The 26057-nt window shown below is 44.1% G+C and overlaps 2 protein-coding genes across 3 annotated transcripts; one reads left to right on the top strand and one right to left on the bottom strand.

Annotated features, from left to right (window-relative positions):
• Positions 1–3067: 3067 nt before the first annotated feature.
• LOC129817218 (N-alpha-acetyltransferase 30-like) lies at positions 3068–12035 on the top strand. Its single transcript, XM_055872247.1, has 4 exons — positions 3068–4132; positions 5810–5933; positions 6102–6157; positions 8059–12035. Exons 1-4 carry the CDS (start codon positions 3278–3280, stop codon positions 8194–8196), a joined length of 1173 nt encoding a protein of 390 aa, XP_055728222.1. The 5' UTR covers positions 3068–3277; the 3' UTR covers positions 8197–12035.
• Positions 12036–12221: 186 nt separating this feature from the next.
• On the bottom strand, positions 12222–26028 carry LOC129817216 (armadillo-like helical domain-containing protein 4). Of its 2 annotated transcripts, none has more exons than XM_055872245.1 (8): positions 25752–26028; positions 19404–20608; positions 16260–16646; positions 15733–15888; positions 15445–15603; positions 15231–15262; positions 14182–14331; positions 12222–13907 (listed from the first exon to the last, which is right to left on the bottom strand). In XM_055872245.1, exons 2-8 carry the CDS (start codon positions 20500–20502, stop codon positions 13833–13835), a joined length of 2058 nt encoding a protein of 685 aa, XP_055728220.1. In that variant the 5' UTR covers positions 20503–20608; positions 25752–26028; the 3' UTR covers positions 12222–13832. The 2 variants fall into 2 exon arrangements, with proteins under 2 accessions (XP_055728220.1, XP_055728221.1); XM_055872246.1 differs by having other exon boundaries at positions 14197–14331.
• Between the last annotated feature and the right edge of the window lie 29 nt (positions 26029–26057).

Raw genomic sequence — 26057 nt, 5'->3', positions numbered from 1 at the left:
TAATCAAATCCATGACGTCCCATTGAGGTAAAAATACGTGTTTGTCAAGGGAGACCTGGCCAATGAGACCAGTATTTCTCTCTCTCCATTACACACACACTTGACATTACTTCATCAATTAGCACTGCATAATACTTTGCGAGAAATTAAGACAATAGCACCATATTTCAACGCACATAACAGTAGCACCCTCTGCTGGCAAGAGAGTATATGGGCTCTGGAAGTAGGCCTTCTTACGTTCACTTGACTTGAAAAAAATATATCGAAATGATTGGTTATTTATCTGGTCACTATTTCATTTGTTATTTGTCATTTATTTGGAATAGCCAGTCCACCTAGTAACTTCCAAAGCTTTGCAGAGGTTTGAATTGTATATTTATGACGAAAACAGCGGTCTCCAGTTATTCCAGATAATGCATTGATTTAAAATAATGTGCGATCTACGGTGATGCTTGAGAGAGCTGTGAAAACCTCACATTAATGATCAAAGATTATCTATTAAATTGCCAATATAGTCAGGTGACCGCTCTAACAACGGAAATACATGTCCTCAAAGATGTAGGCAAGCGGGAGTCGGCGAGATCAGGTCTACCATTCTAGCCAATGAGAGGGCGGATACTCGTGTGAACAGGCACAAACCGTTTCTCTCAAAGTTGCCGGAATGCCACGTGCATCCACTTATGTTAGTACATTTATAACAGCCTAAACATTACGAAACTTCCATGTAATCAAATAAGCATCACGTAATTCGACACTATAATAGGCCTCCATACAAAAAGCACTTTGTCTGCTTCTCTCAACCGCCCAGACTTTGGGCGGAATCCTCTCCGTTATGAATTGGTCCAGGCAATCGTCGGGACTTCCCAACAATGACGTTACCTTCTTCTTCGATGGGGTTTAACCACATTTGGCATCCAATGTTAACGGTGCATTACCGCCATCATCTGGACGGGTTATTGAATAAGAAACAACAAAAACATTGTGGGAAAGGGGGGAAACGACATCATGCAAAATGAAACACTTCAACTAACAAAACCCATTCCACTTCTTCAATCACAGTCCACTACACAATACATCCATACACAGGCTCAGGGGCCTGTGATGGTGGAACGTCCACCGACAGGATTTCTTGCATGGCCTCCGCTGTGAAATCAGGAACACCCCCAAAAAACGACAATGATTCCAATTTTCGAATACACTTATTCTCCGCTTGTGCCGTACAGTTTATGACCATTGCAATAAATAATACAAAGTCCACATTTTAAACATGTAGCATTTCACTATCCCTCAGTTGACGAGAAACCTTCACTGGTCGTGGTGGCTCTACTACCATTGCTTCTTCCCCGCCACTCGTTCCTTCCAATCTTCTCACCGCCTCCAGATAGGATACACGCTGGACACTCCTTACTCTTGCCTTCTCATTCTTCTTCACCCTAACAGGGCACTCCAGGAATTCAGGCACATGTTCACCTCCACAGTTGCAGCATTTCACTTAATCTGGCATATGATTTCCCTTCTGCACACATGTGACACATGACCAAATATTTTACATTTATGACACTTAAGGGGCTTGCGCACAAAAGCTCTTAAAGCGTATCTGATGAATTCTAACTTTATATGAAAATGGGAGACTTTATCAAAGAACAGTAGCATGGATGAAGTTAATTTATTTTTTCCCATCCACCATACAGATCAGTCGACGTGCACCAACCACTCCATCAATGTCTTCAGTTATGTCCTCTGCCTTTATCTCTTGCGCCACCCAATAAATAACCCCCTTGATAGGCGCCCTGCTACGAAAATCCACACAGGAAACATTTATACTCCGATATCTTTTTGAGTCTTAAAACACGCTTCTTCTGCTCCGTAGACACACAAAAAACATAATTAGATCACTTCTTGTGACTCTCACCGACTCCACACTTTCTTCCAACACATTCCAGATTTTCCTCGAGACCTTAAACGGATTTCCCAAGTAGCATTGATCCGAAATCCTCACTCCGACTAAAAATGAAGTCTAGTGGTTTCCTGTTTTACGCCACAGCTTGGCTTCTCTTGTTTCCCTTGTTATTCGCCACTGTAACCCACTTATTCTCACTTTCTGTACTATTAGCTTCAAATCAAATCACATTGTATTTGTCACATGCGCCGAGTACAACAGGTGTCGACCTTTACAGTGAAATGCTTACTTACAAGCCCTTAAACCAACAATGCAGTTTAAAAAAGTGTTAAGTAAAAAATAGATAAGTAAAAATACAACTAAAAAATAATTAAAGAGCAGCAGTAAAATAACAGTAGCGAGGCTATATACAGGCGAGACCTGTACAGAGTCAATGTGCAGGGCCACAGGTTAGTCGAGGTAAATCCGGTAATATGTACATGTAGGTAGAGTTAAAGTGACTATGCATAGATAATAACCAGATAGTAGCAGCAGTATAAAAGAGGGGGTGGGGGGACAATGCAAATAGTCTGGGTAGCCATTTGATTAGCTGTTCAGGAGTCTTATGGCTTGGGGGTAGAAGCTGTTAAGAAGCCTTTTGGTCCTAGGCTTGGCACTCAGGTACCGCTTGCCATGTGGTAGCAGAGAGAACAGTCTATGACAAGGGTGGCTGGAGTCTTTGACAATTTTTAGGGCCTTCTGACACCACCTGGTATAGAGGTCCTGGATAGCAGGAAGCTTCGCCCCAGTGATGTACTGGGCCATACGCACTACTCTCTGTAGTGCCTTGCAGTCGGAGGCCCGAGCAGTTGCCATACCAGGCAGTGATGCAACCGGTCACGGATGCTCTCGATGGTGCAGCTGTAGAACTTTTTGAGGATCTGAGGACCTATGCCAAATCTTTTCAGATTCTCTAGCAGTTTCAAACAAAACCTCCGTTTCCACCATCTGCTATCTGAGGCAGCACTGTCTTCTGACGTTACCCCATTAAAGTTGACATTTAAAATGGTTAAGTTTACGGTTAAGGTCAGGGTTCAGGGCATGAACGCCCCAGGGATCCCAGATAGCACTAACCGTTATGATTCCCATGACTGTCGTAAAGCACCACCCTCTTTCAGCTGCAATGGCATTTACTGCGAAAGTACTTTCCGGCAGCGGTGAAACCGAGGAGAAAGCAAAGATAGGCGTCGGAAGTAAAACAGAAATTCGGATTTGCACAATTATTTGCACAATTATCGCATAAGGGAAGTGATCTTCGTTTATAAACCCTTTCACCTTGTAGATGAAACTTTATTTAGCGTTTTTTTTAAACGTGTATCGCCCCCTTGATGAAGTGGGATGGCTGCAGTGCCGACTGGGCCTAGCAGCGCATTGCCAGCATCCCCGGCTGAAATTATTCCCTTCCCCGGGGATGGGAGTGTCGAACATGGGCAAGGGGAGCAGTCCGGCTGCGGTCGGGAGGGCTCTGTAGCTTCTGGGGCAAGACAGGAGCAGCAGGTCAGCGAGGACAAACGGTCAAGTCAGAAAAAACAGAAAAACATGCTATCCCATGCTAACCCGGCTGCGCTACACCTCAAAACGCAAGCCCTGCAAGAACAGAAAATGAACGGCTTGGTCAGTCTGTCGGAAAATCGACCCAAAAATCTGAGAACGTCCACGGAGTACTGTGACAACAGCAGTTTTGGAGACGACCCGAGCGACAAAAACAATAGCGACCATTGCTGCCAACATGAGGACCACAGTCCGTGTTCGAAAGGCAGCCACCCTCACTTGAACAACAATAGCATGAACGGTATGCTGACTATCACAAGAACTGAGGCTATCCAAAGCCACCCTGTAACGGGAGACAGCCCCGGTGGTAACGTTAGGAAAGGGGAATGCGACCCCACGGAACCCCCTCGTTCACCGAGCCAGCAGTCCCCAGACTGCGAAGGCCCCGGTGAGCCCCGGGCTGGAGTAGAGAGTGAACCCGACGCCTCATACCAGCCGCCGGTGTCAGAACTAGCGAGGCTGGATTTGAACTTTTCTCCTTGCCGAGGAGAGGAAGAGAGCCAGGGGATTCATTATGTCCGCTACGAATCCGAGTTACAGATGCCAGGAATCATGAGGTTGATCACCAAGGACTTATCTGAGCCCTATTCCATTTATACCTATAGGTACTTCATCCACAACTGGCCGCAGCTCTGCTTTCTGGTGAGTATGACATCATAATTTATTGGATTTATACAGCACTTTTCTAGCAACTAAGGTACTCAAAGTGCTTTATGTAGTAAGGGGGAAACTCACCTCATCCACCACCAATGTGCAGCAACCACCTGAGTAATGCACTGTGACCACTTTTGTGTGTGAACGCTCACCATACATCAGGTGGAGAGGTGAGGAGTGATATATGGCAATTAGGAATGGGGCCAGGTTGGGAATTTAGCCATGACACAGGGTTTAAGAGCCCTACTCTTAAGATAAGTTCCATGGGAATTATTTTTACCACAGAGAGTCAGGACACCTGTTTAATGTCCCATCAGAAAGACTGCACCCTTTGCAGGGCAATGTCCCCTTCACTGCCCGGTGGGCATTGGGATCTCCTTAGACCAGAGGGAAGAGTGCCCCCTGCTGGCCCTCCAACACCACTTCCAGTAGCATCGCGTCTCCCATCCAGGGACCAACCCTGCTTAGCTTCAGAGGCAAGCCAGCAGTGGTATGCAGGGTGGTATGCTGCTGACATGACACTATTTATAGCCCTCAAACTCAACTCTGGACCACTGCATTTTTTTCATTGTTCCCTTCTAATCAGGAACTGATTAAGACCTGTGACACCAGGTGTGTGCAAATTATTATCAGGTTGAACAGAAAGCCAGCAGGCTCCGGACCTCGTAGGGTAAGAGTTGAACTCACCTGATCTATAGTAAAACACCTTCATGACTTGACTTAGGTGTGGTTGGGCAACATTAGCTAAATAAACAGGCCAGTAGTGTCCCATAGCACAGTTCTGATGTAGTCCTATTGTTACTACATCTGCTTCTATTGTGTTATTATCCTGTCGGTCTGTAATCTAATCCTGCTCATTCGACATTCTTAAAGTTCCAGGTAAATTGTAGGCTTCTCTTTAGGTGGATCCAGACAAGTGTCATATAGGCTAACTGAGAAGAGTATCCCTTCCTCCTTGTTGTGTTATCTGACAGTGAAACTTGAGTTTGTTTTTAGGTTGGACTAAAAGGGCTGGTGGGTTAGGCCTAGGGTTGGTTCGGGTGTGACTTCTAGTGTAAATGTGCACTATATTTAATAATCTCAAGGTGTGTCACACAGCTACAGTTGAACATGATGTGGCACGTATGTACACACACACACACACACACACACACACACACACACACACACACACACACACACACACACACACACACACAAATCCCATTTGACAGCCTTGGGACTCCTTATAAATAGTGTTGGAGCCTCCGATGCTTTCTGACTGTGAAACACTTGTTTCATGTCTCTTTCAAGTCATTCACTTTTCTAGTCTTGTTTAATGTGTTTTCATTTGGTGTTTTGAGTTGAACTCTTGGATAATTCGAAAGCATTTTAGGTCCACAAATTCAGAAATGTGTTGTTGATCTGTCTCCCTCTCCATAGAGGAATTAGCCATTGTCCTCATTGTAAACCATGCTCATTTATATTCAGCATGATTTCTCAGTCTACTGCCGTCAGTGAACTCTAGGAAGGAGGAAGTGCCATGTGCAGTGTAATCAAACCTAGAGGTCAGGGTAGATGTGTTCTGGATGCTTATTGGCTAGAAGCATAGGTTTTGTTGGGTCAAAAGAAAGCTTTTAAAAACTTTAGGTTAGACACAGCACAAACATGTTTGTTAATTTCCAGGCCATGGTGGAGCAGGAGTGCGTGGGGGGCATTGTGTGCAAGCTGGACATGCACAAGAAGATGTTTCGTCGTGGCTACATCGCCATGCTGGCTGTGGACTCCAAACACCGGAGGAAAAGCATTGGTGAGAACGGGCGCACTCTTTGTCGTTTTCTCATGACAACCTATCACATCTTATTAATAACAGTCATTTTTGCAATAATACTTTTTTAAGTGCTTTATCAATTCAATTTTCTCTCTGCAAACTTCTACATGTGCAATCCCACTGAAGTAATTGTCTATGTTTTTTCAGGTACTAACCTAGTGAAGAAGGCCATCTATGCCATGGTAGAGGGGGACTGTGATGAGGTAAGAAGAGTGGTACTGGTTGTAATGGTGATGTCCCAAGGCCCTGTTGTCCATCTGGGTCCTTCACTCAGTTAGTGGCCCTGACTGCACTGATACTGACGGATTAAAGGCACACACTTGGATTCACACCACCACAAAGCGGTCACCTGCCACTTTTTTCGTGAACAGCTGAGTGATGGGGGAGTTTATCTAAGCTTATTAGGCATTTATAAGTTATTCTTCAATAATCATTGACTATAGCTATGCGTTCATTTTAAAGTCCAGAAATGTATGTAGAAATACTAGATTACCCATTTTTTTTATTTAACCTTTATTTAACCAGGTAGGCTAGTTCAGAACAAGTTCTCATTTACAACTGCGGCCTGGCCAAGATAAAGCATAGCAGTGTAAACAGACAACAACACAGAGTTACACATGGAGTAAACAATAAACAAGTCAATAACACAGTAGGGGGAAAAAATGAGTCTATATACATTGTGTGCAAAAGGCTTGAGGAGGTAGGCAATAAATAGGCCACAGGAGCGAATAATTACAATTTAGCAGATTAACACTGGAGTGATAAATCATCAGATGATCATGTGCAAGTAGAGATACTGGTGTGCAAAAGAGCAGAAAAGTAAATAAATAAAAACAGTAAGGGGATGAGGTAGGTAAATTGGGTGGGCTGTTTACAGATGGACTATGTACAGCTGCAGCGATCGGTTAGCTGCTCAGATAGCAGATGTTTAAAGTTGGTGAGGGAAATAAAAGTCTCCAACTCCAGCGATTTTTGCAATTCGTTCCAGTCACAGGCAGCAGAGAACTGGAAGGAAAGGCGGCCAAATGAGGTGTTGGCTTTTGGGATGATCAGTGAGATTTACCTGCTGGAGCGCGTGCTACGGGTGGGTGTTGTTATCGTGACCAGTGAACTGAGATAAGGCGGAGCTTTACCTAGCATGGACTTATAGATGACCTGGAGCCAGTGGGTCTGGCGACGACTATGTAGCGAGGGCCAGCCGACTAGAGCATACAGGTCGCAGTGGTGGGTAGTATAAGGTGCTTTAGTAACAAAACAGATGGCACTGTGATAAACTGCATCCAGTTTGCTGAGTAGAGTGTTGGAAGCTATTTTGTAGATGACATCACCGAAGTCGAGGATCGGTAGGATAGTCAGTTTTACTAGGGTAAGTTTGGCGGCGTGAGTGAAGGAGGCTTTGTTGCGAAATAGAAAGCCGATTCTTGATTTGATTTTGGATTGGAGATGTTTAATATGAGTCTGGAAGGAGATCTTAATGATCAGCTATGAAAAGCCAACTGAAAATTATTCATGATTATTATTTGACCATGCTTGTCACTTATGAACATTTTTGAACATCTTGGCATAGTTCTGTTATAATCTCCACCCGGCACAGCCAGAAGAGGACTGGCCACCCCTCATAGCCTGGTTCCTCTCTAGGTTTCTTCCTAGGTTTTGGCCTTTCTAGGGAGTTTTTCCTAGCCACCGTGCTTCTACACCTGCATTCTAGCTGTTTGGGGTTTTAGGCTGGGTTTCTGTACAGCACTTCGAGATATTATCTGATGTACGAAGGGCTATATAAAATAAAATTGATTGATTGATTGATTGAGAGTTTACAGTATATGTATAGTATAGTATATATTATATATTTAACCTGATTGTATATCCAGGCCAGATGGGACTCAAGTATAGAGAAAAAAATGCTCAACAGCTCTAGTGAATGCCATGGATAGAATAGAAAAATAACTTGTGCACCTCTTTCTTATAAAATTCACACAAAACATTTTTTTATGGTTAATGTTGTTTCTCTTATGACAAAAACAAACAAAGAAAAATGATCCAAACACTGCTTGTATTGCTTCAGCTCTTACAAGTTCTATTTCCTTCTCTCTCCTCTCTCTCTCAGGTGGTTCTTGAGACTGAGATCACTAACAAGTCAGCTCTGAAGCTGTATGAGAACCTGGGTTTTGTCCGAGACAAGCGGCTCTTCAGATATTACCTGAACGGTGTGGACGCGCTGAGGCTCAAACTCTGGCTCCGCTAGAGAGAGGAGGATGACAGGTGCTGCCCTCTTACTGAACCAACTCCACAGTCTCAGTCACACACATACACCCTTATGCACATGCACGCATATTCACATACATATGCATACACATAGGCACACGCACACTACCCCATCAGACATACACCCCTGATTTTTTGATCCTCGACATCTTGGATACTGGCTCTTTGGTCAAGGCTGCACTGAAAGGACAGACAGACAGAAATCCCACCAAATGTTTTTATGACGAGACCCCTGCCGCCTTAGCTGTAGGACCTTGTGAGAGGGGGGAGGGATGTGTGATGTGGTCTGATGACCTTTAGCCTCTAAACTTTGACCCCCTCAACGGAGCAGTGTGTGAGGCATGAGGTCAAGTCAGTACCCACAAACCCCCGGAGGGCAACTCATCACGTTGAGTCATCCACCAGAATGCAGGGAAGAAGAAGAAGAAGTGGGGGAAAAAATAATAAACGGAGGATGAAAATAAGGAAGTGGGGGGGGCAGACTCAAGAACGTTTTTTTTGTGTTTCTTTTTTTAATCTCATGAGTCAACAGGGGGTTGGAAAAGCTATAGTGTGTGTGTGTGATTTTTTTTCCTAGTGGATTTGGAAAAGTGAGTGTTCAAGCTATTTCTTGTATGCACGTGTAAGGGATGTGGTTGGTGTGACTGGGTGTGAGTGTTTTGTGAAGTTGTGTAGTGCTTGGTGGGAATCCTGAGTTATGCGTGTTGGAGTGTGTTTCTCCCCCTGTCTGTGTTTTTGTTGCCCCCTACGGTGTGAGATGATCACGCCGATGGCTTTGCTTGCTGTTCAGTTTTCCCCCCCCAGACAAAGAGCTGGAGCCTGTAAAGATATGCATGCATTCATTTTAACACAAGTGGCGTGATGAGTGTGTGTTGGATAACACTGAGCATTGCCCAGTTCCGAACAGAACCATAGTCCTAACTCCTAGGCACGTGTAGATCTGAAAGGACTGGATAGGTGTAAGCAGTATGGTGCAAATTCTTCCTGGCCTATCAGAGGGCAAGGTGGAGCTATAACCATTTTAGTCATTCCTATCCAATCAATTTAGAAATATGTGAAGTGCTTAGTGGAGGAGGGGCGGTTTTGAGATTGGGTCTTTTTGCAGATCAAAGCAAATTTCCACCAAATCCACTTCCAGCTACAAACACTTCTGAATAACCTTTAGAAGGAGACAATTCAGTTTAAATTCAAAATAGTTATTGACAAAGGAGTCGTTTTAGGTGTGGGAGGGGAAACTATTCCATTATTGCAGTTTGTTCATTCAGATTCCTCCTAACTTGTAGACTCGATTCAAGTACCACTCTGTCTTTCAATCAATCTTCGTCACAGTTGTCTGTCTGAATGAACCCCATCCAGAGCACTAGAGTCCTGTTTCAGCATGGCAAAGTGTCAGGCTGGAATAGTAATATTAAAAATGCTAGACTCCTGTTGGCTTCTCTGTGTGTTTTGAGTATGCTCATATTTGGTTCACCTCTGGTAAAAGAGGGCAGAAGTATTGTTAGCCGTTTTCCTATCAGCAATTTGCTGAGTTTGTTTAGACTACTTACTATACACTCTTACACCCGCTCACTTTCCCTTTGTGTCCGAGCCTTGTGTGCACTTCCCAGGGACCAGACTCTGATGCAGATCACTCCCCAGTAACATTTTAGATCTCCACTGTCCTCCTGGGAAAGACTAACGCACCAGGCGTTTCCTATCCACTCGAATTATGGCAAAGAAAATATGCATTTGTGGCTGCTTTAAAAAAAAATGGGAAAAAATAAATATATATACATTGTTTTTTTCTTCCCAGAGTAAATGAACAAAGGTCAGATGCACTTTGTTTGGCTATTGCTGCAGTGAGCATGTGCGTGTGAAAGAGGTACGTGTGTTTTGACAGATTGGTGTGGAATGGGTTCTGTTCAGACTCCCACTTCGCCCATTCCCATTTAAGTCGTCTACAGTATAGTGAAGACACGGACCCCGGGCGCTAGTACTGAGCCGCAGTAGGAACTGAAGAGCTGAGTCATGTCCTAGCAGAGACACTACCGCTCTGTACCGCTGAGCTGGGATTGCTGTCACAAAGGCCAAGAGGGGGCAGCTATCTGGTATCTACCCATGATGTGTTCTATGGTATACGTTGACATACACAAGTCATTTTGGGCCTGGTTTGCTCAGTGTTTGCATCGGCTTTTTTACATCTGGTATAAAAACATGCGAACAGTTAGGAACTGTTACCCGAGGTCTTTGTCGAAATGGGCCGGTCTGCTATTCAACTGGCTACGATTGCAGAATGGGAAGTAAGAAGGGATGGAAACCGACGGACTAACCACCCACACGTCAGCTTGTGTGTGTTACAAAATACGGATCAGATTACTTTTTTCTTTTTTTTTAATTGCAGATTTATATACGAGTGTTGGTTCTCTTGATTTGATATTTGAGAGCAACTTTTTGTGAATTGTGTTTTTTGAGGGATTTGATTGACTGGGTTTTCTGTTTCTTTTTCTCTGCTCATTTATTTTGACCGATCCAGAGGTGTATATTGGACAGCGATGACGTCATTCGAGATCCAGAAGCACAGATGGGAGCTAGGTTAACGGTTCAGTAGCGAAACTGCTATGGCTCCCTGTGTAGAATCGTGACTCTTTCTGACATCACTCTGATCCTGTTTTATTCTAGAGGTGTGAGGCTCGCTCCTGTCCTATTTTCAAATGAAATGGGTCTTTTTAATTTGGTCTGACCCTCGCTCCTCATTCTCACGGAACGGGTCTTTTTATTTCACCCCTACATTTGAACATTGTTAACCCCTGGCAGTGCCAGTAGGAACCGTGGGCATTCTAGCATTCCGTGATAGACCGCTCCGCTTTGACCATCAACACCAGAGGTCTGTTCAGGAGGGTGCCCTTTTACAGAAGGCTCATATATAAATGTTTTGTCTAGAACCAATCTGATTCTCGGTCTTGTAGAACTGGGAATTGTGTCTGCTCTATTCATTACATTTCTAGCTGCAACGTTCTGAATGTTGCACCTCATTGAATGACCTCCAGTTGAAGGGCCTCCTCGGCAGTCTGTCATTGGTCATTTCTATAGTCCTTGATATATCTATTTAATGTACATCTAATGCTCTGGTCTGTTTCGACAAAGGAGTGGTCTAAAGAAGAAACGGACGCTTCCAGACTAGCTGATACCTTCCCATCCCTTATGGCTTCATATGAAATCAATAAATGGTTTTCACTCCAGAGAAATCATGTTGATTTCACAAAGGCCCCTTAACTGGTCCTGGAGGACCACCGTCCCACCGGTTGCCTAGCTACCCTTCATCCCAGAGCTCACCCACTCCTCTCCCATCTCATTGGATGAGAGCGAGAGTTGTCAAGCTTTTTATTGGATGTTCCACTCTGTTTATATCCGCAGCAACTGGCCTGTTGATAAGATAGGCCACGTAGGACTAGAGTTGAGCTGCTCCTCTTGCTAGAATTTCTCTTTAGGCACACCTATCTAGGATCAGCTTACCCTTTCCAAATCCTAACCTTCACCATTAGGGACGGGGGATGCAAACTGACCTTAGCTCAGTGGGCATATATTCTAGGCACCCCACACACTGTGCCCCCGCAGGACCAGCTAAAGGGGGTCTACATTAGTTTTTTTGGGGATGACCAGCCCTGGCCCCCTCCGATCTGTAAGATGTGCTAATGGAAGAGAGAAGTTTTTTTTTGTTTTTTTTTGCATTTAAGAGTTCTGTTCCCTCTTCCACTGTCGCCTCTTATTTCTGAAAGTGTCCGATATCTTTTTATTTAATGTGGAAAAAGAAAACAGAAATAAATTATTTGATTTTTTTAATGCTGTACGGTGGATTGTCATGGTTGACTTTTGGTTCTCTTTCTTCCGTAGCAAACAGAGCATTTGAAACATTGTAAAACAATGCAATGTTTTATGTATCATGTAATTCTTTCATGAGGCATTTGTCTTCCAACTGAATTTTCAGCATTAAAAGATGTTCGGCAATCGTAACAAAATAAGGAGCCCTTCCCAAACAGAGAGCTTTATTGGTAAATACTTCACATTTGATATCTATAGAAAGAAAGACCAAAATGTTGACGTAATTTCATAGAACCCATATGATACCGTATTATTGCATATTCACAGGCTTATCTCAAGCAACGTACCAGGAGACGGTCACACGAAATGACACATTTCACAGACTTGAAATGAGTGACTACTATAACAATGCAAGATTACTTAAATACATTGAATTTGATTTTTGAAAACACCTTTGTGATAATTCGTGCTTAAAGGCAGACAGTTTAGATGCATCAACCATAGAACTAAATGAAGAGATGAATTTGGATCCCAATGGCATCAACGCTATAGTGGAAAGCATCAGAGGGGCTGATAGGCTCTTTTCGTCATGAATCTTGTTCTTGAGGCAGCTTTACAGAGTGGTCACTAGCTGGCACAGCCACAAAGTCCTAAAATCAGATTTTTAACCTAACCTTAACCACACTGCTAACCCTAATGGCTAACCTTAAATCTAAAGCTACATTTTGTTTTCATACATTTTTACTTTGAAGCTGGCCCATCTAGCGCAAATGGCTCCGTACTGCCTCAAGGGCAAGATTCATGACAAACGTCAACCTGCTGTCCTTTCAGGTACCAGTGCAAATTAAGAACATTCTATTGCTACACTGTTTGGAGAAACAACAGTACAGGACAGAAGCTGAGTGAAAAATACAAGTGGTCTCCCTTTACAAATCCATCAGCATGGATGTGGATGAAATGACTTGGGCTTTCTGTAGAGTAATGGACTATTAAATGGGAAATGATATAGAGATTATTAAGTATTAGCCTTGTATATACGGTTATGAAAAAGGTTGCTTGCCATGCACTGGAGGAAAAACCTAACGTTGTCAGGAGGAGCAACAAGAGGAAAAATATCAGTATACTGTACACACACACACAGAGAGCTGGTTCCTGCTGCATGCTTTCAAAGTAGGACGATGACAGGCCTTCAACAATCGACAAGGTTGAGTCAAAGAACCGCTGTCAGTATTTTCAATACATATTTACTTAATGAAACTGGTGCCGAGAGCTTATGTTTTTTTTTTTTCAGTGTCTATGATGTGCTATGAACAATATAGTATGTGGCAATCGTAAGTGGATCTCTATAGTCTGAAGTGGCTTCCTTCCTAAAATGGCTTCCTAAATGTAGGAAAGGAGACAAGGAGAGGAAGCCACTTTAGACTATTGAAATGTAACCCTGCTAAGTTTATAAACTGAGAGCCTATTGTATGCCATGTAGGTGCGTTTTAATTAGAGCCAGTCGTTTAAAGAAAGAGGCATCAGCACACTGACATCCCTTTATGCAGTGTGTGTTTCAAAAGGATCTCAAACTGGTTTGCGATCAACACGTTGTGGATCATACAAGAATGTCAATAGCCTGGAGTCTCTTAAAATGTTCTATAATTTCCCCTCTGTGCACCTGTAACTACGTAGGTGTGCAAACATTCAACCATGTTTTACATGTCAAAAACCTGTCAGTAGTACTCCCACTTCCCCCATTGTCTCATAGCCAGGCGGCCCATAGTGATTGGCGATGTGGTAGTCATGGAGATGTGATGCACAGGGCTGTGGGAGGGATCAGAACTCGTCCTCGGAGCTGTCAGCCAATAGCATGGCTTGGTCCTGCCCGTTGCTGCTTGGCTCCCTGGGTTGCTGGAGATGAAACAGACAGATGGCAAAACCCAAAAGTCAGGACATTCATTACATGGTGGTAAAGGTTGTATACAGCTCAATAAGTCCAAAGTCTCTTCCTCTCCGTCTCCTTTCCTCATCTGCACTGATGTGAAAGAAACTCCAATCAGTGCAGATGAAGGTGAGGTGATGAGGTAAGGAAGCCACTTTAGACTGTTAATGCCAATTTCTACCGTAAGCTGATTTGTGGATCCTTATTTAATAGCGTAGCGCTAGTAACCGTATTCCTATTAACCTCAGTGTGTCTGACCTTCCTCCTGCGCTGGTGTTTGAAGCTGTTCCTCTTACGGTGGATCATCCTGATGCTGTAGAGGGCCCCAACGATAAGCAGGGCCCCTGCGATGCCAATGCCCACCGGGGCCAACATCCCAGACACATACCCTGCCTGGAGGGAGAGGGGACATGGTTGGGGCATGGGTGAAAGAGGGGCCACACACAGGAGAGACAGACTAAACAAAGAGTAGTGTCCTAGAGACAACTCTTTCAGTAGATCTATTACATGTTTTTCTGACTAAGTAGCCAAACGGTCTGAAGGACCACACGTTCTAGCCTTTATTTTATAATGGAGGTAAGTACGGTTCCATCAGGGGAATTTAGCTGAATGCGGTGCAACTCCATACGAGTCAAGGTTGCTACGTCCACGTCAGAGGAACATAGCAGGGGTGAAATTTACTGTACTGTAGGTGCAACTCCATATGATAGGTGGCTCTGTTCATGCCAGAAGAATTGAGCAGGAATGAATGAGCACGCGGTTATTGCGTTTTGGTTTTCGTGTGTTGCACTTGCATTCAGAGGCATCTACGAATCACACGAGGCATAGTATTGATGTCAAATGGAAGAACCAAGGACACGGATGGTTCCTGATGTTGCTAAATTCTCTCTGGTGTTTACAGAACAACTAGTGCTCTGAGATTAGTATATCAGGATTCAAGGAAGCTGTGAGATTAGGAAATTAGGATTCAAGGAGCTGTGAGATTAGGATATCAGAACCTGTTTAGACAAAGCACTTGTAATAGTTGAGCAAAGGATTGCAATATATGGGAAAATGAATGGCGTCATTATTGCTGTTATTAGTGAATGATGCATGGAATGCTAAGGCATAAATGCATGAGGCAGACTATTCTTATTTTCAGTGTACAGTATGTACTATAGTTCTGTGCTGTACTTGTCTATAAATGTTATGTATTATGTCGTTTTGTGTGGACCCCAGGAAGAGTAGCTGCTCCTTTAGCATTAGCTAATAGTGATCCTAATTTAAAAAATACCATTAGGGGGCAGTCTTACCTTTTCTCTGATCAGTTCCACCCATCTACGCACTGAAAAAGAAGAGTGGCTTTGAAGCACATTGAATCTACACAAGGGATTTTTACCCACTATTTCAATTACACTTCTTTCCTAATTGAAAATATTGACCTCATATTTGATCGACCACAAAGAGCCAAAGTCAGTTTTACATGTGCATGAACGCATGTGTGTGTTTTTTGGAGTATCCTCTCACTCAGGCCCTGATTGCGCTGCACCCAGACAGGGGGTGGGGGGATGAGGCTGTAGGGAGGTCGGGTGGGGGCTGGGATGGGGGTCTCATTCAGGTCCTCTTCGCTGTCCTCTTCCTCTGACTCCTCCGTGTTCTCATCCTCCTCATCCTCCTCTGGCTCCTCTACAGGAAGGAAGGAAAACAACCAATGCAACTTCCTGTAAATTTGAACTTTCATCCTTACACTGTGAAAACAATGTGTACATTTGTGTATTAGTGTGTATTGTGTGTGTGTATTACTGTGACTCCTACCTTCAGACTCCAGTTCCTCCAGACCTGATTTGGCTGCAGGCAGTTTGGTTGTCTTGGTGACCATTGTCATGGTGATCTGCTGGGAGGTGGTGCTTATAGGATTGGGTTCGGATGTTGGCGGGGTTTCCTCTGGGTTCTGTGTGGTCTCACCGCCATCTAAATGTAATCATCACAGCGGGATCATTATAGTAGATATAGTGAAGTCTAACATAAACACCGATCCCTTTTGTAAAAAAACAACAAAAAAAGAAGAAGAGACGTGATCATGTCTCAATGTAATGAAGTTGTGGAATTATTTTTATATTCAAATACAATCTATTTTTGGGCTTAACTGTGGTCAATTTGCTGTGTAAAATTATTATTATTTTCTGGCCATTCACCCTAACAAAAATCGTCCCGTGGCTGAATCTAGTTGCCTATCCCTGCTTTAGACACTATTCTAGAAACTTCTAGATCTGAACAGATCGGATGACTGTAAGCAATATGGTGAAAAGATGAAGCGGACGAATGGAAGAATGAAGTCTCACCTGTGTCAGACTGGTGTACTAGCTGTTCTGCCTCTGAAGGGGGCAGGTCTATGGGTGAACCAGAGGGGCTGATGGGCTCAGCGATCTCAGCCCCGGATGTCTGCCATGGCGACGTCCAATCTGGTAGCACTGGGGACGGGACACGGGATGGCCCTGTGTCATCTGAATCCGCAGTGACCACCTGGTCGAGATCCGCCTCTGACAGCAGCATCCCCGTGGTAACCATGGCGACAGACGGCTGTGAGTTGTCAGGCGAGAGAGTGGCCGCTGCTACCCCCGCGCCTTCGGGTGTGACATCAAAGGGCTCGAAGATGAGGGGGAGGTCCTCCGAGGACATCGTGCCCTCTGTGGCCGCGTCCTGCAAGGGAGGGGCACTGGCATCCATGGCTGTTAGTAAAATACACACACACATACACCAAAAGATGTTTTGTCAGGACTCCATAGGCAATTGTCCATAGGCAATTCCTACTGGTTTAGTGACTGCAAGAGATCAGCTTGTGGCTAGAAACATTGTGGAATGTGTACTGGTGATAGTAGATCAGTTTTGGCCCACAACTCTGATTCCAGTTCTCAACTACATTCTAACTGCGCTGACAGAATAAAATAAAAATGTATAAATCACATATCATAACCATGGATAGAATCCACCATATGGTATTCATGATCAGTGCAGCTTTCTGGGACAGGTTATTCTTATACAGTAACTTTTGATTTACTCACCTACTTTTCTATAGAGCTGATGAAGGTTCAATCTAAATGTTTCTTTCTGCATCTCTTTCCGGCATGTACAGAGCATTCGGAATGTATTCAGACCACTTGACTTTTTCCACATTTTGTTACGTTACAGCCTTGTTCTAAAATGGATTAAAAATAAATAAATCTACACACAATACCCCATAATGACAAAGCAAAAACTGCTTAAACTAAACACATATCACATTTACATAAGTATTCAGATCCTATGCTCAATACTTTGAGGCACCTTTGGCAGAGATTATAGCCTTGAGTCTTCTTGGGTATGACGCTACAAGCTTGGCACACCTGTATTTCGGGAGTTTCTCCCAGATCCTCTCAAGCTCTGTCAGGTTGGATGGGGAGCGTCGCTGCACAGCTATTTTCAGGTCTCTCTAGAGATGTTAGATCGGGTTCAAGTCCGAGTTCTGGCTGGGCCACTCAGGACTTGTCCCGAAGCCACTCCTGCGTTGTCTTGGCTGTATGCTTAGGGTCGTTGTCCAGTTGGAAGGTGAACCTTCGTCCAAGTCTGAGGTCCTGAGCGCTCTGTAGCTGGTATTCATCAACGATCTCTTTGTACTTTGCTCTGTTTATCTTTCCCTCGATCCTGACTAGTCTCCCAGTCCCTGCCGCTGAAAAACATCTCCATATCATGATTTTGCCACCACAATGCTTCACCATAAGGATGGTGCCAGGTTTCCTCCAGACGTGACGCTTAGCATTCAGGCCAAAGAGTTCAATCTTGGTTTCATCAGACCAGAGAATCTTGTTTCTCATCGTCTGAGAGTCCTTTAGGTGCCTTTTGGCCAACTCCACACGTGCTGTCATGTGCCTTTACTAAGGAGTGTCTTCCGTCTGGTCACATCTACCATAAAGGCCTGATTGGTGGCGTGCTGCAGAGATGGTTGTTCTTCTGGAACTTCTCCCATCTACATAGAGGAATTCTGGAGCTCTGTCAGAGTGACCATCGGGTTCTTGGTTACCTCCCTGACCAAGGCCCTTCTCCTTGGCCGGGCAGCCAGCTCTAGGAAGAGTCTTGGTGGTTCTAAACTTCTTCCATTTTAGAATGATGGATGCCATTGTGTTCTTGGGGACCTTCAATACTGCAGAAATGTTTTGGTACTCTTACCCAGATCTGTGCCTTGACACAATCCTGTCTCGGACCTCTATGGACAATTCCTTCGACCTCATTGCTTGGTTTTTGCTCTGACATGCAGTCAACTGTGGGACCTTATATAGACAGGTGGGTGCTTTTCAAAATCATGTCCAATCAATTGAATTGACCACAGGTGGACTCCAATCAAGTTGTTGAAACATCTCAAGGATCATCAATGGAAACAGGATGCACCTGAGTTCAACTTCGAGTCTCATAGCAAAGAGTCTGAATACTTACAGTACCAGTCAAGTTTGGATATACCTCCTTATTCAGGGCTTTTCTTTACTTTCATTATTTTCTACATTGTACCTGAGCTCAATTTCGAGTCTCATAGCAAAGGGTCTGAATACTTATGAAAATAAGATACATTTGCAAACATTTCTAAAAACCTGTTTTCGCTTGGTCATTATGGGGTATTGTGTATAGATTTATTTTATTTTATCCATTCTAGAATAAGGCTGTAACGTAACAAAATGTGGAAAAGGGGAGGGGTCTGAAATCTTTCCGAATGCACTGTACATATTGGCTCAGCCAGACTCCTCTAATCCACTAGTCTACTGCATCACACAGTAATAACCTGCCTGGCTGACCCTGCCTAGGTATTTACTGTTCCGCTCAGAGGGAGGGAGGGATGGAGAGAGAGAGAGAGAAAGGGATAGAGCAAGAGGGTGAGGGAGGAGCACAGAGAGGGAAGGAATAAATATGGATGTTGTGTGAGGAAGAGAGAGAGAGACAGAGGCTGAGTGAATCCCCCAGAGACTTGTATTACAGTCCTTGTCACTGCTGTCTGCTGGCAGTCATGTGGGTTTATTTCCACAGTCAGAAATAGAAAATAATTAGACTGCTTCCCTGGGTCCCTGCCTGCTATGTTTCAAAGTGAAGCGTGGAAAACCAAAGGGACGCCTCTCCCGTGTCACCCGGATCATCAAAGGAGATCTCTGCTGCTAGACGTGTCACTTTCATTTCCCCTTCTCTTTTGAATGAAACCTCATGAAACCTGGCGCGAAACGCAAAGAGGCAGGAAAATACGGTTCTCTGCCACTGAACCCATGTAATGGATTTCTATGGTGTGATACAATAACAGCCAGAGCAGCACCTTACCTTGTTGTGAGGCAGAGAAAGTCTGTGTGGGAATGTGAAAACTCAAAAGAGAATATCAAGTGCAACTGTAGAGTAGATTAACTCCAGGTGGCCCCCAGTGGCTCTTTAAAATATCCAGTATGTACTAATTGGAACATAGCATAATGCATACTCACCCTCATTTCGCTGCAGTGGTTCAGTCCAGAGGCTGTCAGGGTCATCCTGTCTGGAGGATCCTGTCAGGGCCGGTCCAAGGTCGGCCAGGGAGGGGTTTGAGAGAGCAGGCGCTGTCTCTCCATCTTGATGCCACGGAGTGGCAGAGCCGGTGGCCTCTAGACCACTAGGGGGCAGCAATGAAGCTTCTCCTCTGGATCCCCATACTGACGGAGGGATGGAGGTCAAAGGTGAGTGTTTAAGGATGCTTTGGGGAGATAAGGAGCTTGGCCTGGTCATCTCTGTCTCCTGGCCCAGAAGAGGAGCTCCGACGTCGGTCAAGCTCTGTCTGAGTTCCCCCTCCTCTCCTCCATGGAGGTCTGGCCTCTCTTCTAGGATGAGGTCTCTCCTCTCCCCAGCTGGGTGCGTCCCTGACTGGCTGTCTGGCTCTGGGGCTCTGGCTGCTGCGGTGGCATCATGTAAAGCAGCTCTAGATGTATTCATGGCCACTGTCATCCCCTGCTTCTCTCCTATGGAAGCTAACATTGCCCCAGTGGTGGTAATAGGTACATTCTCCATGGTTTTCTCTTCGGGCCCTTCTCTCATCTCTTTGTCTGTGTAGAGTTCTGGAGCTTCTGCAGGCTGTCTGTGAGTCTCCTTCCCCTCAAACAAGCTCTCAGAGGCAGCCCCCGTCTTAGCCTCCCTCCCCTGGCTCTCAGCCCCAGCCACTCCTCGACCATGACTGTCCCTGTTTCCTACCTGCGTCACTGGCTCTATCCCCCCTGGTTCGCTTCCGTCCACATCTGGGCCAGTCCCTCCCACTGCTCCTACATTCTCTGATAGGTCAGTCCAGCTGCCAGTCATGTGTTCTTCCATCCCATAGGACAGTCTGCCAGGATCAGAGGGCCCAGATTGGACACTTGTTGATATGACACTGGCAGGTGTTGCTGGTGTTAAACAGGGCTCTCCCTCCATTGGCTCTCCAACTTGTCCATCACAGCCACTGTCCTGTGTGGAGAGTGCGTAGTCATGGAGGGGCGGGACTGGGGTGCTGTAGACGCAGAGACAAACCCCTGCCAGAAGGAGGTGATGGAGGGTCACAGAGAAGAGCATCTGTCCCATCTCTCACCACAAAGTAAACATGGAGAAGCAGAGAGGGGTCGCAGTGGCTAGAAGGGAGGGGTCAGGCGACAGGGGCAGGTCACACCCAAATGGTCTGGAGATTCAGCTTAGGAACGAGAAGGGATTAAAAACAAAGAGATATATTCAGCTCCTGATAAATGCAATGACTTAGAACTGCTGTGAATGTGGCGCAGCGCTATAAGGCACTGCATCTCACTGCTAGAGGCGTCACTACAGACCCTGGTTCGATTCCAGGCTGTATCACAACTGGACGTGATTGGGAGTCCTATAGGGTGGCACACATTTGGCATCAGCATCGTCCGGGTTAGGGTTTGGCCGGGGTTGGCCGTCATTGTAAATAAGGATTTGTTCTTAACTTACTTGCCTAGTTAAATAAAGGTTCAACTAAACTGGAAGGGCCTCCCGAGTGGCACAGTGGTCTAAGGCCTGTGCCACCAGAGACTCTGGGTTCGAGCCCAGGCTCTGTCGCAGCCGGCCGCGACCGGGAGTTCCATGGGGCGACGCATAATTGGCCTAGCGTCGTCCGGGTTAGGGAGGGTTTGGCCGGTAGGGATATCCTTGTCTCATCGTGCACTCGCGACTCCTGTGGCGGCCAGGCGCAGTGCGCGCTAACCAAGGGGGCCAGGTACACTGTGTTTTCTCCGACATATTGGTGCGGCTGGCTTCCGGGTTGGATGCGCGCTGTGTTAAGAAGCAGTGCGGCTTGGTTGGGTTGTGTTTCGGAGGACGCATGGCTCTCGACCTTCGTCTCTCCCGAGCCCGTACGGGAGTTGTAGCGATGAGACAAGTTAGTAACTACTAACAATTGGATACCACGAAAAGGGGGGTAAAATTCAACAATAAAATGTTTAAACTGGAGCATGTAGATATTGAAGCCAGGTGAATGAAATAAGGTGTTCGAATCATGACCGCGAGGCACACTGCACTTATAGGAATAGAGAATTTGTTTGAGAATTTCACCACTCATTTATTGCTGAAGCCTAACCTAAGGTAATTGAGGCTGAGAATTATATGAGCTTTTCTGTCAGCCTTTCCTTTGATGCTGCAGTTTCTTAAACAGCTTTGTGGAACATTTGGACTATCTCTCTACCCCTTGCTGTTTCCTATCCCTCTGGCTATTGTGGTTCTAGTCCATTCCTTTCCACACACACACATTCAGTACAGCCTGACACAGCAAACCCCTGCACTTTTAAAATGACTATTAATAGCAGGTTCTCTCTCCAGAACTACTCAGTCTTGTTCAGTTGGACTCTGTTCGAATACAGCAGGTTAATATGTTTAGATAGATAGGCCTAACCCTCACATAACAGTGAGTGCATTTTCACAAATAGATACTGTTTCTTTGTCGCTTTGGTGCTATTTTCACAAGTATGGGGTGAATTTTCAATACTCTTAGTACAAAACTCCAATTCATTTTGTTAGGAGACATCATTCACCACATAATCTAGAAGAAAAAGAAACGCACACCTATTTACCTATTTAGGCGAGGTGCTGGCTAGCGGAGCAGAAAACTTAAAATTAAAGGAGAGCCGCACACTCTAGGAGCTCAGATGCAAAAATGTAATTACCAACGTTTTTGACAGCAAAGCTGTCTTCATCAGGGTGTAATCACAAACACTGCGGGATGACTCGTTTATATAGTGTCAAAAGACACATAGGTGTCTGTAATCATGGCCAAGAGTGGCCTAATATCATTGGTTAATTCTCACATATTAAAATGGCATACAAAGAGCAGTATACAAAAAAACAAATGGATAGCATACGATCATAGATTCATTTTAGACTACACAAGCTTACAAACAATTACAATGGCAAAGTCACAATAATCACAGGAATGGCTTCAGATCAAAGTCTACGTTGAGACCGAAGGGAGCAAGGGTCTTTAAGTTAAAGATCCAGGCAGCCTCTCGTTATGTAAATTATCAAGGTCACCCCCTCTCCTAGGGAGGGTGATATGTTCGATGCCAATATAACGCAGAGACGAAATCGAGTGGCCTGCCTCCAAAAAGTGAGCCGCACCTGGGTAAGTCAAGTTTTTGACTTACCCAGTTGCTACGATGCTACGATGCTCTGAGATACGTACTTTTTAAGTTATAAGATAAATAACTGCCTTAGTGGTGCACGTAATAACACCTTTGATTGGGATCGATTTCCCTGTTTGTGGGTGTTTGAAGGATCTGCATTTATAAGTGCCATTGCATTGAGCACAGCCATTACACTTGTAATTTCCATCCAGTAGGGGCGCAATTAGACGTTGTGCAGGGATATCTTGGGGTGGTAAATCAGAGTGTACCAATTGGTCTCTGAGATTTCTGCCCCGCGAAAATACGACCAAGGGAAGGTCCGAAAACACATTACCGAGACTATCATCGGATTTTAGAATGTGCCAATGTTTGTGAACGATTCCCTTAATTTGTTCAGAGCGCTTTGAATAGCGGGTAGCTATAATGCAAGAATGCGTCTTTTTGCGAGACTGCCCCTGAAAAAGGTCATGTCTCGTTTTATTTTGCATTTTCTCAGTGGCAATATTAATCTGATCATTTTTGTACCCCCTCTCCTTGAACTTTCTTTGCGTCTCAGCCATATTTCTGTCGAAATCTGATTGTTTTTTTGCAAATTCTTTTGATTCGACAGAATTGGCTGTAGGGCAAACTATTTTTCAAGGGAAGTGGGTGACAACTATCAGCCCTCAACAAACTGTTACGATCAGTAGGTTTCCTGTGAATATCAGTGTATAGAACATTATCTGACGTGTATCAGATTGCATAGTAAATCTCAAATGTTCAGAACAGGAGTTAAGAAAAGCATAGAATGCCTGGAGCTGTTTTGCATCACCCCTCCATAGAACAAAAATATCATCAATATACCGTTTCCAAATAATGATGTTAGGCAAGAAAACATTTTTGAGAGGATTGAAAATAGACTCTTTCTCCATGTAACCCACATACAAATTAGCATAGTTAGGAGCCATGGGGGATCCCATTGCAGTACCCTTCGTCTGAATAAAGAAATCATTTAGAAACATTAAATAGTTATGTGTGAGTACTATTTCAGCCAATGTTATAATGCATGCACTGGAAGGTAGTCATTCACCACATAACCATTGATCCAAAATATATGTTTACTTTGAAATACCATGATCACCAAAACACAGCATAATGATATCTTCAGTTGCTTTAACAACCAGTTAATCCAATAGAAAACAATGCAAGATGTATTTTTCAAATGTAATATGCTACAGTACAGTCAGATTAAGTAATAGTAAAATGTATTTTTGTCATTTCACATCGGTTACACTCACCCCCCTTTTGACTTCCTCCTTTTCCGCAGCAACCAGTGATCCGGGTCACGGCACCAATATAACAGTATAGCTTCCGTCCCTCTCCTCGCCCCTAACTGGGCATCGAACCAGGGACCCTCTGCACACATCTACAACTGCCTTGTAGAGCAAGGGGAACAACTACTTCAAGGTCTCAGAGCGAGAGACGACACCGATTGAAACGCTATTAGCGTGCACCCCGCTAACTAGCTAGCCATTTCACATCGGTTATCTGGATTGCATGCCTCATCCATGACCTGAAGTAGTGTGGTAAACTCATGGGGATGGCAATCATTCATCTTCCACCTGTATTGTAATCATGCATTGTATTTTACCGTATTGTACTGCACTTACAGTGTCTTCAGAAAGAAAATCCCAGCAGCGTTGCAGTTCTTGACACAAACAGGTGCGCCTGGCACCTACTACCATACCCCGTTCAAAGGCACTTAAATATTTTGTCTTGTCCATTCACTCTCTGAATGGCACACATACACAATCCATGTCTCTATTGTCTCAAGGCTTAAAAATCAGTTTTTAATTAACCTGTCTCTCCTTCATCTACACTGATTGAAGTGGATTTAACAACTGCCATTAATAAGGGTACATAGCTCTCACCTGGATTCACCTGGTCAGTCTATGTCATGGAAATAGCAGGTGTTCCTAATGTACATTTTCATTATGTAGTTCTCAAAATCTGTTGTAGACAAGCCAGTTCAAAATCTATAGGTTTACCAAATGGTTAAGTGATCATCAATTAAGTGCAGTCAGGTTAAGTAATAGTAAAATGTCTTTTTTTTTAAATGAGAAGACAATCATATGAAAAGTGATGTGAGTATTGCATTGTGAAAGGCAACTACTTTATATGACCATGTATTACAATGTTTAACATGTATTTCTGGATGAAAAACCGATCAAAATGTGCTTTGAGTTTTTAACAACTATCTTTTTGATGACCTGTTTTGAGTGTGCAAAGCTGTCATCAAGGCAAAGGGTGGCTACTTTGAAAAATATAAAATACTACATTTTGGTTACTACATGATTCCATATGTGTTATTTCATCGTTTTGATGTCTTCACTATTATTCTACAATGTAGAAAATAGTACAAATAAAGAAAAACCCTTGAATGAGTATGGGTGTCCATACTTTTGACTGGTAGCATACTTGTGAAAATTGCACCAAAGCCATTGGGAGAAAACTGTAATACCATTATAATAACAGTAAGAACACGTTCAAATGTGAAGTAATGAGGAGAATAGGACACCGCACTAAAATGTTTAAATGGTACCATACTTCGATGATCTACAAGGGACATGTTTCTAGATTTTAGTTCCCATTGGGTTGCCTGGGAAAAACCCTGCTTGCCTCAGCCTCCCTGTATTGCTGCGTGTGTCAGACAGGTATCTCACAGACATCAACATCAAATCCTGACACACACACAAACAGACAAACAGACACACACCGACCCCTGCTGTGTTGCTCACAAAGCTGTCCGTCGCTAATCAATGTTAATTAATGCACTCAACAAGAGTCAAGAGAGCAGCCTGCTGCTTGACACCCAGAATACATGTTATGAGCCAATTATGAGGATTTTAATAGACCTCCGGTAAACAAACATCATCATCCTGATCCACGCCACTGCGGCGCAGGCACAATCAGCTTTAGCGTACACATCCCATGTCGAGATTTTAGTAGTCTTCTAGTGCATTCAAATCCGCGTATTCATATGTACGTTTGTGACTATGCAACATAGGCTACAGTAGCGAGAGTGCTTCTCATCATATCAACTGTTCTAGCAATACTGCAGATCATTTTTATATTTAAAATAGACATATAAATTAAAATATGTTAGGTAAAATTAAAAGTCTAAGGACAGATTAGGATGAACGTAGTATAATGCATGGTCCTTACCTGCCAGAGTCGTAGACGGGAATAGTGTTTACCTCATTGCAAAGGGCGGTATGTTTCCCCCCCCCCCCCAGGCTTTCCTTTAAACAAAGGGTTGTATGTTACAACAACTTCAATATCGTATCAATAAGCTGCCAATATCAATCCGGAAGCAAGCTGAAGGAATAGCCTAGTCTTTATTATTGTACTGATCAGCATCAACCAATGTATGCTTCGGAGTGCGTGTGCATGCGCGCGACTGTGGTGCTGAACTGGCAGTGTCTCAATCTTGATCTGTGATTGAGCGCGTGGAGAGATAGGATTTATGAA

This window comes from Salvelinus fontinalis, chromosome 20, assembly GCF_029448725.1.
Source record: "Salvelinus fontinalis isolate EN_2023a chromosome 20, ASM2944872v1, whole genome shotgun sequence".
NCBI lineage: Eukaryota > Metazoa > Chordata > Actinopteri > Salmoniformes > Salmonidae > Salvelinus > Salvelinus fontinalis.
This window is presented reverse-complemented; position numbering and strand designations above follow the sequence as displayed.